Genomic DNA, 12557 nt, shown 5'->3' with positions numbered 1-12557 from the left:
ACAAAAAGATATTGTTATTATTAAGTCTCAATAAATTTTTTTAAGTTGGAATTTAATTTAAAAATATGAGTTAACTACCTCGTGCATCTCGAGCAGCTTTGTTTTGTTGTTCCTGTGTATCTCGGCCAGCCTGATGTCCTCTCCTTCTATTATGCAGTAAATCAAGCCACATCGGAATTCTATTGACTCGCCTTCGAACCAAAGTAATATTTTTGTCATTTGGAACAAGGATTGGGCCTTTGTTTTTCGGCCAATCAGACTGATTGTCATACACATGTCATTCACCCATCCATGTGTTGACCAGTGTTTGGATGTGGTAGTAGTAATGTACAAACCTGTCAGGGTCGATGCCTTAGAGATGGCATACTGTCAGAACATGAGAACACGGTATTATGTTTAACTGCAGCTTCTGGCATGTGCATGTAACTGTGTTCTCATCTGTGTTTTGTTAGTTTGTAATAATCTAGAAGTCAATAATACAATAAATTATCATAAAGCTTTGTTCATGAATTGAATGTTTATTTATATATCATTTTGTTGCCTTGAGTATTATTGAATTTATGGATCATTTCGAGTTCATGACTGAAATTGTGAAACTCCATAATATAGATGATATATACTCTTAAAAGGTCACTGACCAAGGTAATTAGCAGGAACACTAATTACCGCGATAAGGTTAGTATGTGGATTAAAAGATGGTTAAGTTTTACAAACCACCTGACACGAGATGTCATTTTAATCACATAGATACATGTTCTAGGAACATGGTATTTGACAGACCCCGAATGAAACATTAAATAGAATTGTGTTCGTGTCATTTATGTTTTCATTCAGTGTCACGTTCTACAGTATTAGGTATTTATCGTTCCCACTGAGAAATATGTATGTGTGATTGTTATCCACCGCTGTCCGTAAAAAGCAGTCATAACGGTAGCTTTTCCATATGTATAGCTTAGCTGAGGAAGTGATAGTTTACCAAGAATACTATTTGTCCCTCGTATCTCTATACGAGCTATAGCATCACTGGGCCCCTTGATAGAGTTAGATTATCTGCTAGCGGTATAATTACAAGAGTAATTATATTTGATAATCTGCTCAAGATCAAGAAAAGATTCAGTTAGCAAGGATGACACACATCTACCTTGAAACTGATCTGATAGCTATGAGACAGAAGAACAGACACAAGTAAATTGTTTACTGGATCGTGATATTGTACAGTACAGCATCATCTGTGTAATTGGATGGTCATGATGTGTTGCCAGATGCCACTCATGATTATAGAAGTTAAAACAGTTTTAACTCTATTTACCAACATAACACAGATCCTATTGGGTCACACCATATAGGAGTTAATCGGAGAATCTTATTGTTATTGATTATAAATTGGTTATGATCAATAGTAAGATGGTTATAATTAATTATACGTGTTATAATTAAATTATAAATGTTATGTAAAAATAACAAGCAAAAACATTGGTTAATTTATAAACGTGTGTGACACGTTGTATAAAAGTTAACCGGTTAATTTATAAATGTGCAGGACACGTTGTATAAATTACCGAAACAACAAACCGCAAGAAAAATATATATATACTTGTTCAGAATAATTATACGAATATTATTTGTGTTCGGGCCGAGGGCATTCGGGTCTTTTCAGATTCGTCCTTATCCGCATGACATGTCATTGATCTTATCCAGATGACATGTCATCAATCCTATCCACAAGGGCAAAATGGTCATTTCACACCTATGCCACCTTGCATGTGTAGAAACATGGAGAAGAGTGTGGAAGGGTGTGGAAGGGGTATTTTGGTCATTTCACATATAAAAGGATGAGGTGTCAATGGCATACCTTGTAAATAGGCCGAACTTGGAGGGCATTTTGGTCTTTTGCAACCGACCCTAAACACTATAAATAGGGGTGGAGGGGTAGAGAGAAATTAACTAATTGATTCGTACCGGTTTCGTGTCGAAACGGATCGGTATTTTCTCTCTTTCTCAGTTTCTCTCCCAAATAGTGTTTCGGTTGAGAAAAGAAAGTTATACGTACTTGACGTATAATCTTGCGGGTTGTTGTGGAGTATATTTACGGGATCGATGAATAGTGTTTTACCGAATTTAGCGGTATGTCAGTTTTGCATATTGATGAAACTGAGCAACCGAAAATTCGTGTTTATGGGTTTTCGTCTTTTTCCCGTGAATAGTGTTTTTGCAGAGTTCCGCGGTTTACGGTATTTCTGGCAGAAGAAATAAACCGCTCTCCGGTTAGTCCTGGTGGATAACCGATAGAGGTATCACACGTGTGATACTCCGAGTCGATTCCTTCCTTGGTGAGGCTCTACTCGCTCGGTCTGCATTCCAACTGTGATTTGGAAACAAGGTATAAATATGTTATATTAATCTATTTAATTGGTAAGTAGATTAAAGTTTTAGAAATCAATCATGGAGTAGATCTGTAAAAGGATTAAATTGGGTTTTGATGCCAAAGGAATACTGAAGGTGGACCGCCTTGGAAAGTTTCCTGACATACCCCGTTTAATCCTGAGCTTAAGTTGGCTGTAGAAATTTTTGTTCTACGGTCATTCCGCACCTTAAGCCTAAAAGGGGTTTTGGGTTAGCCACGTAAGAAACCCCAACATGTTTACCCCTGTGTCTTTGTAATTCGCCTTAGTAAACTGGCCAGAAGCATCAGACATATACGCATTAACTTTCTCTTGTGTGGATGTTACCTCAAACTCGTTCCAGTTGCCAAATCCACCGAGCGTCTTCATATAATTTGACCTCTCGCACCGTTTGTTAATCAACTACGAAAAATTGATGATATTAATGTTTTAAAATAATTTAATGAAAATAGAATAATTTAATGAAAATTACAAAAATAAAATAATTTAATGAAAATAAAATACCTCGTACACACGACATGAGAACTATTGACCCTGGCTTGCTTCAAATTGTATTTTTGCCCTCCTTTGAGCAAACTATTGCTGACATTTGTAAAATATGTCCTCAATTATTGCTGCTACCGTCTCCTCGGTTTCATCCGGATCACAAGGCTGACCCCAATGAGCGGTCCGACTACTAATAACAATTTGGTCAGGTTGGGGTCGGGACCGATGGGAGGGTTGACCACTAGACGATCGGTCCCTCTGAATTGGGGCTTGATTACTCTCAGGCATGTCAATCTACAAAGGGGGTTGGGACTGATGAGAGGACCGACTACTAGACGGTCGGTCCCTCTGAACTGGGGCATGACTTCTCTCAGGCATGTCAATCTGGAAAGAGGGTTGGGACGCTGGACTTGAGGAGGTTGAGTTACCCCGACTAGCACTCCAGATTAACCTCGCAAGGGGGTTGGGACGCTGGACTCGGTTAATCTCCACAAAGAGTTCAATTACCTTGTATCCCCTAGGAAAACTCATGGTCTGGTTGTACAGTACCTGCGAGACTCCATCATTCTGAACAGGAAATAGTTGGAACCAAGTTTGTCCTGAACTAGTGGGCATGCTAATTTTGACCTGAATATCAATGTCATATTGATCCTGATTCAATCCCAGGTTCTGACAAATAATCAATTTCAGAACCAACAAATCAGTACCCGGCATTACCGGTATCACAGAAACAGGTCCGATACTGTAATAAATCCCATTAGGGCCTGTTAGAACCTCACCACCAGTGTAAACATATACCATAATAGCCATTTTGGTCTGAGTATATAAGAAAACCTAAAATTACAAATTAACTAAATTAATTACAAATACTGAAAAAATGAAAAAATAAAAAATTGAAAAAGAGAGAAAAAAACTTACAGTTCAGCTGAGAAGAAGAGGCTCAGTGAAAACTCGGTGTGAAATGAATCTCTCTCTCCAAAAATGGTTTTTATAGAAAATGGCAGCTTGGGCCGCTTCCCCTAGTTGCGGCCAGGGTGACCGCTTCCCCTAGTTGCGGCCAGGGTGGCCGCTTCCCCTAGGAGCGGCCCGCTTTCTAGACCTGCTTTGTCTAAATGCGGCCCGCATAATAGTGGCCGCTCCGCCTAGATGCGGCTATGCTATTTTTCGAAATTTTATATAATCGTGGTCTTTTGGTTTATTATTTTTTAGGATATGGTATTTTTAAAAATTTCGGTTGTAATTCTTACCAAGTTAGACAAACATACTGTTAATTCGGAATTCAAATGGTTTATCTCGTTGTCTAATTTGTATACAAATAAAATTATGCCTAAGACATCCTAGTTCATACTTTATTGTGTTATATAAATTTTATTTTTTATAAAAAAAAATTAGCCTCTCTTATATTCAAATCCTAGTTCCGTCCCTGCAAATATCTTTCTCAAAACACACACACATATACGTACTTTGCTTACAAAATGGAAAAACAAGATATTAATTAATAGTAATAACAGAAGTAGCAAATATTGAATAGAATTTCGGTTATTTTAATAGAAATGCTGAACTCAAAAGTAAGCATTAAGTTGCACATCTGTGGAGCCAGACTTTCAAATTATGATGATTAAATATAAATGTAGTCAATTATATAAAATTTTCATAATGAGTAAAGGGGTCAATTTTATGGTACCCATATAATTTTACTCTAATCTATATAGAAAATTATGTATAAGTAAAAAAAATTTGAAAAATCATTCTCTTACTAAATCCGACTCTGGTTGCACATACGGATTTCGAACAATTTAATTGAAAATATTTTAATACAATCTATATATTGAATGCAAACAATTTTTATTTCTATCTTCTAATGAGTAAACTGACAAAAATGTATCCGTTCTGAAAAAAAAAAAAAATTATATCTTTCAAGCTCAGATTTTTGCCATTGTATATATGCTAAGACATGCAGAATTTAACTTAATATTTTGATGCAAGCTAAAATTATTCAAAATAAGTATTATATATTGCAACTAGTCTAACAAGTGGAAGCACAATGGAGATATAGCTCATTAACGGGAGCTCAACAAGAATGAATTAGTTTATTTTAGTTATTGTGCGTACTTAAATTTTGGTTTTTTTAAATTTATTTTCTATTTTATTTTATTTTTTTAGTTTCTTTTCATTTGCTTTATGCTCAAATGTTTTGAGCAGAATTGTTTTTCTTATTTAGTTACAGATCTTTTGTAACTTCAAAATGATTAATGAAACAAGGGCTAGACCCTTTTTTCTTTGTCAAAAAAAGAAGAAGTATTATATATGTGATTAGCTATACTTGGTTAGTGATGTATAACAATTAAGAGAATATATAAAATCTTTGTTCATAAAGTTTAAATATCATATAATTTTAGGGACTTGTATAAAAGTTCAATGAGATCAATTGAATTAACCAATGGTTTAAATAGCGTTTATCGCGAAATAGCGTACGGGTTAAAAAAATCGCACTATGCTCAAATAGCGGCGCTATTTGGGCATAGCGCCATAGCTTTTTTGGTCGGAAAACGCTATAGCGGCGCTATAGCGCCGCTATAGCGCGCTATTTAAAACACTGGAATTAACTGAAGCTTTAGCAAGGCCATGCACTCCACCAATGGGACTAGTTGAAAACTTCAGTTCTTTATGTCAGAAAAGAATCTATCAACTGGTTGGTTCCATTTCTTTATGGAGACTCCATGCATCAATTCTTCAAAACTTGAGAGAGAAACAACCTTTCAATAAAGCACCAAATTTAATCTTGATTCTTTTCTTTGGAATTCAAAATGGGAAATGCAATTAGCACATTTTTTGGGAGTCATTGGAGACAGAGCAGCACGAGCATGAGACCAGAGATGCGACGTCGGCAATCAACTGCGCCTTTGAGCGAGGAATCTAGAAAGAGAGCATTGTCAAAAAAATATGCTCTCATACCTGATAATTATACCTCTATAGATCAAGTAAAGTTCTAGTTCTATGTTTTTGTTGTTACTGCAAAGAGATTATTTGGTTAAAAACAGAATATATGTTCTTCATTCTTTAATTTCTTTTGAAAGTTTTTCTTTTATTTATTAAATTTACATATATTTTAGTTTACTTGAATGAATCGTGAACACCAGTTATATAATTTCATCTTTCTGTCATTATGAATATTTTTCCTGGTAACTTTCAGCAAAGGTTCTGATGTGCAATATTCTGATATTTGTTTGACTAATATCCAAACACAGAGTGTTTTGGAAGTTCAATTTTTTTCTCATTAAAATAATTTGAAACATGAGTTGTAAATTACACTGTGCTTTCTAAGATTTTTACTTGTCTTTACGTTGTTCTGATTCTTGTATGACACTTACAAATTGACAAGAGAAAGCAAAGGAAACTAGGAGTATTTCACAAATGACACTTTTTACTTCTTTTTGCTTGTCAATCTTGAAGAAGTTACTAGTTATTCTCCTTGATGAAATAATCGATCAGACGTTGCTTTTCATAGGTAACAGCTGAGTTATCGAAATTAGGCCTTGAATCATCAAATCTGATAGTTGGGATTGACTTCACCAAAAGCAATGAATGGACTGGTACATTATTCCACAAATTACATGATGTTTTTATTGTTGCTTAATTTGGAAATATGATATTGAGCAAAAGAAACCTGTTAATCTTGATTTATCTTTGCCTTAAGCTCCCAATGTACCAATTTCGGTACGGCTGTGCTGGACAATTAATGTGACATTGCACTTTGTTTTCATTCTAATAATAACAAGTCTACATTAATATTAGGGATGAAATCTTTCAATAGACAAAGTCTGCACAAAATTGGGAACTCACCCAATCCATATGAGCAAGCTATTACAATAGTTGGCAAGGCTTTGGCACCTTTTGATGAAGATAACTTGATCCCTTGTTTTGGCTTTGGAGATGGTAAATTCATTTTTGTTTTATTTAAATTTTTGATATATACTGGCAAGTGTGTACCTATACCAGTTCGCCTGCCAATTAAAAACAACTTCGCATATTTACCAAGGTTAGTCGATACCTTATCCTTTTAATTGCTTTCTCATGGATCTATAGGTTTAGTTTATCAGACCAGTTCCATGAAATCTGAAGCAATTTGTTCTGCTTTTGTATTTCAGTTTGTGTAATTCAATTTTTTTTTTGTTATGGTTTTGAAACAGCTACTACTCATGATTATGGAGTTTTCAATTTCCATGAGGATGATTCACCATGTCATGGTTTTGAGGAGGTTTTGGAATGTTATAGAAAGATTGTACCACATTTGAGGTTATCAGGTATTACATATCTGGACTTAGTACTGATCTTACTAACCATAGGACTCCTAAAGAGAACCTAAAGAAATAATATTATTGCATCACTATGAATACTTAAATAACTATGTAATTGCATCCCAACAATTGATTTGTATTGTTGTTCAACCATTTCTATGGTTATAATTGGGCAGTCTTTTGGTTTTGGTCTTTGATCACCTGTTAGCAAAATTAAAAGCACCCAGTTTTCTTGTTATGAAATTTTACATTGTAATTATATAAAAGAAATTGACAAAAGTATACTTGATAAAAAGGTCCCACTTCTTTTGCGCCTGTTGTCGAGGCAGCGGTCGATATAGTTGAGAAAACTGGTGGCCAATACCATGTACTTGTTATCATCGCCGATGGCCAGGTGGAATATAATTACCTCAATTTAATTTCAATTAATTTTTTGTTTTCCAAACCTAAGGAACTAAATATCAGTTCTGGTATATACCATCCTGTTTTGGCTTAATTACTTCTTTTTCAATATTCTTTTTTTCATAAAGACATAGAAATTTGATTCCCATAAAGATCTCGATAGGGACATACATGGCGTACCAGTTAGGGTTGGTACTTGGTACTGTTAAATTCAATAACAATTATTGTTACTTCAAGGTCACAAGAAGTGTTGAAACAAGCACAGGAGAATTAAGCCCACAAGAGAAGAAAACCATTGATTCCATAGTCATGGCAAGGTGTGGCTTCTGTAATGTCTTATAAATTAAAAATCAACACCTCAAAGAAAATTTCAATAAGTTTGCAATTATTTCACAATCTTAATCATGCACTCCATTTTTACATTAGTCATATTTATTTTTTGTTGCAGTAATCATCCATTATCGATAGTGTTAGTCGGAGTAGGAGATGGCCCATGGGATGACATGAAAGCTTTCGATGACAAAATCCCGGCACGTGTTTTTGATAATTTTCAGGTACTCCAATTTACAACATTTTATTATATTTAATATTATATTCTGAATTTGAATTCTTATGAATACTGAATTTTAAAAAAGGCTATTATCGTCTGAATACATTTGAAGATGAACTTCAAATAATTACTTCTTGCATAATCAAATCTATAATACACTGGAAATCCTCATTCTATTTTTTTCCTCTTTGTATTTGTGTTCCGTAAACTGCTCATAAAACTTATATTTTCAATGAAAACATAAGCGACCTATGTTGATTGTGCCACTTTATGTTGATCAAACACAACCGTAGCAATTTAAGCAATAGGGCCCTCTTCAAATGGAACAATTCAATGCATTGTAATTCTGATTTTCTGATTTTTTTTGTTATAACTATAATGCAGTTTGTTAACTTTACTTCAATCATGGAGAAAAATGTAAGCTTGTCACAGAAGGAGGCCGCTTTTGCGCTAGCTGCTTTAATGGAGGTGCCAATTCAATACAAAGCAACCATAGAACTTGGCCTTCTCGGGTTAAAATTTTTTTTGCCTAATTATTAGTTATTATTTTTGTATGAAAAACCTTGCTTAGGAGGGTGCTCATTTACCTCTGTGGTCTGTACCCAACATATAGGCATTTGATATAGTTTATGTATATAGGTGTCCTATAGTGCAACAAAACCAAAGAAAAACTTTCATTCAAACCCTGCCAAACATTCCAACTTACATATTTGCAGTACCAGATTCATAAAAAAAAATTATTTCATCTCTGCAACGGCATCCATGAAAGATGCTTTTCTTGAGAAATTTAATTCAGGAAAGATACTTTTCTTGTGAAAATTGAAAGATGCCCATACGAAAACCAAAATCTAAAAAAGAAAAAGGAAAGTGGGTTAAGGGAGATTCCACCTTGGTAGGGAACAGAAAAAGGATCTAATTTGTTATATTACTTGTTCCACTGTCTTAACTAAAAGTTGGATTATCTACTATTCTGAACAGTTGAGTTAGCGTAATAACCTCAGTAGCGCCCCTCTCCATCCAAACATATAAGAAAAACAGAATCAAAATCAATGATTAGAATATTTTGTCATTTTAACAAGAAAAAAATTAGCAGTATATTTGAATTTTGCATTGAACAGGCGTGTGACAGGAAAACCAAAGAGACTGAACCCACTACCACCTCCTATTCCTTCAACACAGAGACAAACATCAACAAGACAAACATCAATGAGACAACCTAGTTCTTTGCAATCTACTACCACTGGAGATGACCCAAACCAAGTACACATTCTCTTTATATATATATATTTTTCGGGGTGCTTTCAGCTTAAATAATGTATATATATTGGGAGTGAGATAACCGGTTTGATACCATGAGCTTTTTTTAATGTCTAAATTAGTTTATTTATAATTATACCAGTAATAGAGAAGATAAGCATTGTATCCGTGCCAGCATCACAAATCACTACACAATACAGTAAAAACAAATTTGAAAACTTTTTATTAAATTGACCATCTTATTGAAAATACTCATGACTTCCTATATGAAAAATAAAATATTAATTGTGCATAGCAAACCTTGTCAAAGATCATTGTGTAATTTGATATTTTCTACCTTCAGGTTTGTCCAATTTGTCTAACAAACACCAAGGACCTGGCATTTGGATGTGGGCATATGGTAAACTACATTATTTCATTGTTCCATTCATTTATTATTTTCAGTTTCGATTTTATGAAAGCTTGGTACAGGGAACCCAGTCTTTTTTTTTTTCTGAATGGTACCAAATTGGATTTTATGAAATGACCCTCTATACTTAGTGTTTTGCATTTGCATACTGTAAATGGAATAATATGCAATATGGTTGTTTGAGGTAGATTTGAGCTAATAAACTTAAAAATTGAAACAGACTTGTAGGGAATGTGGAGAGAATTTACAAAGATGCCCCATCTGTAGAGCAGTAGTGCGGTCCCGCCTGAGGTTATACTCTGGATAAAATGCCTTTATGAATTACAGAGTCCTTGAGGTCTCACTTGTTAGGTACTATATATGCAATTTTTTTTTTTTTTGGAAACATGGCTTGAGTGATCTAAAAAAGACAAACTTTTCCCAAAAAAAGGCAAAGAAAAGAGGCTTTTGTAAATTATATCAATAAGGAGGTTATCTATGGATTAAGGACTGAGGGTCCTTTTGTAAATTATATCAATAAGGAGGCAAAGAAAAGCTTGTCTTTTTGTAAATTATATCAATAAGGAGGTTATTTGTGGTTAAAGACCCGTATAAACATATGTCATAATATGCTTATATAAATAATGTAGCCGGACTCATTTATGATATATATATCAGCAACATTTCTTACACGGATGAAAAATGGATCAGAAACTTTTTCAATGGTCACTACATATTTTGTTTCCATCTCTTTTACTCTTCTAAATATCATCAACTGTAAAAAACATGAATCAATGTAAATAAACTTTTCTTATAATATATTTGTTAGATTGGCACTTTGCCAACTAACCTTCAAAAAAAAAAAAAAAACATGAATCAATTAAAATATCATACGTACATCGTTTAAAATAAGTCTCTTCAGAAACACCCTATTTTTACTAATTTGCAAGACAGCTACAAAATTATTTTTTTTGGACCATCCAAAAACAATAATTTTGTAATTATCTATACATATAGTAAAAAGAATTCCAACTTGTTTAGGGTTTTTTAGACAACTTGTTCGAGAGAAAATTTCGACAATATTTCTGCTTAATTTTTATCATTTTGGGGTCATGGCCATTAAAGGAGAAAGAGCATTTCTACCTCAATACCTCAACCTTAGCATTAGGGTTTTTTGCATTAGCTCTATGACTAATGCGTAGAAGTTTTCAAAGTGAAAAGAAAATCTGGTTCGCCCGCTGCCAATCCTATCGGAAAGATATTATGGTCGACCAGAGGCCCCAACACAGCTCGAGCTAAAGAAAGATATAGTTCCTTTCTTGTCGTTGTTCTCGAGTTCTTCAAAGTTCTCTCTTGATTTTAGTATAACCTTACCCCTGATCTCTGGTCTCTCTTTTTTATGTGGAAATGGAGTCCTATTTATAGGACCAAGGGTACTGGGTTGTGCATAGTTGGCACTAATCAACGCCACATTTCATTGAAGTTGGCTGTTATAACGGCTGTGGTTGGGACGATTACACTTGGTTGCGTTACAACGACTAGTCATGTGGTCTTTGGCTGTTATAACGGCTCAAAGGCGCCAAAGGATTTTGAATTTGCACCAGCTCTGGATGAGTTGTCATGGCAATGGTAGGTTTTTTCGTCCACAACCGTTATGACAGTGAGCTGACCGTTTCAGCATTAAAAAAACCTTCTTGATCGATCGTCTGTCATTGGATTTTCATATGATCCGATGAGCACCAGATTCTTGATGGGTGTTGCAACGGTCGTTTGGTTGTTATGGCATTATGTCGTTGTAACAGCTTGTACTATCGTCGTCTTCCGTTATGACTTATGGAGGAGATTGAGGTTGCAGTTAGCCGTTAAAACGACAGTTTGCAGTGTTGATTGTCGTTATAACGCCAGATGGCTACTTAGCAGTTTTTACTTTGTTTGCGAGATGTTTGCGGTGAACGAGGTTGGATTGCGTTTATCCTTTCACTATGTTGTCCTGCTCTATCTCTCGCTCGGTCGTGTTGCATTTTTAGAGTAAAACATCTTTGTTATCCATTGTGTTTGGATATGATCATGGTGTTTCTAATCCAAAATTGGTAGAAAGTATCACATTTTGCATGTATTTGTTGATGTTTTTAATAAAGGAGAATTTCACATATAGCCCTCAAAAATCTCGAAATGGCGTATTCCTCTTCTAAAAATTATAATATTATATTTACTCTTTTAAATTTCAAAAACTCACAAATTTACTCAATTTATTGTCTTTATTATAAAACTCATTTTAAATTTATGAAGTTCTTAATTTATCATTTATTAAAAAAAACAGTATGTATAAAAAATGTTCAGCCTTCTAATTAGCCAGATTGTGAGGATAAATAATCTATTTTCATATTTGTGATGCACATACAAACATATATCTAATTCTCATTGTAAATCATTTTCCATCACAAACTGGCTAATTAGGTCTTTCACACATCCTACATATTTTTTACTATTTTTAATGAAGTGTAAAATAGATACTTAATAACATTGTAATCATTTTTAATAAAATAAAATATATAAATTGGGTAATTTTATTAATTTTTTAAATTTAAAAGGATGATAAGTACGTAATTTCAAAGTTCTCGAAGAATATACATAAAATTTTGCCTTCAATGATTATGGCTACCACAAACTTTCAAATTCCATCGTAGAGTTGCAAGTATTCCGACTTCTGACACGTGGATGATGTGTTTCCACAGGACGAACGATCATCACCCTTTTTTCAATCTTGATTTGAT

At 34.2% G+C, this 12557-nt stretch overlaps 1 protein-coding gene across 1 annotated transcript; it reads left to right on the top strand.

Moving 5' to 3' along the window:
* Nucleotides 1-5558: 5558 nt before the first annotated feature.
* LOC144564974 (E3 ubiquitin-protein ligase RGLG5-like) lies at nucleotides 5559-10254 on the top strand. Its single transcript, XM_078314581.1, has 11 exons — nucleotides 5559-5869; nucleotides 6397-6481; nucleotides 6684-6824; nucleotides 7079-7192; nucleotides 7483-7580; nucleotides 7826-7905; nucleotides 8037-8142; nucleotides 8523-8650; nucleotides 9257-9398; nucleotides 9739-9795; nucleotides 10025-10254. Exons 1-11 carry the CDS (start codon nucleotides 5696-5698, stop codon nucleotides 10109-10111), a joined length of 1212 nt encoding a protein of 403 aa, XP_078170707.1. The 5' UTR covers nucleotides 5559-5695; the 3' UTR covers nucleotides 10112-10254.
* Nucleotides 10255-12557: the final 2303 nt, after the last annotated feature.

The sequence above is a fragment of the Carex rostrata genome, chromosome 14 (genome assembly GCF_964058835.1).
Source record: "Carex rostrata chromosome 14, lpCarRost1.2, whole genome shotgun sequence".
In the NCBI taxonomy this organism is placed as follows: domain Eukaryota; kingdom Viridiplantae; phylum Streptophyta; class Magnoliopsida; order Poales; family Cyperaceae; genus Carex; species Carex rostrata.
This window is presented reverse-complemented; position numbering and strand designations above follow the sequence as displayed.

Coding starts and splice junctions, on each gene's coding strand:
- LOC144564974 (XM_078314581.1), top strand. CDS start 5,696: ATGGGAAATGCAATTAGCACATTTTTTGGGAGTCATTGGAGACAGAGC. Junction 6,482..6,683: donor CAAAAGCAATGAATGGACTG/GTACATTATTCC, acceptor CATTAATATTAG/GGATGAAATCTTTCAATAGA. Junction 7,581..7,825: donor TTATCATCGCCGATGGCCAG/GTGGAATATAAT, acceptor TGTTACTTCAAG/GTCACAAGAAGTGTTGAAAC.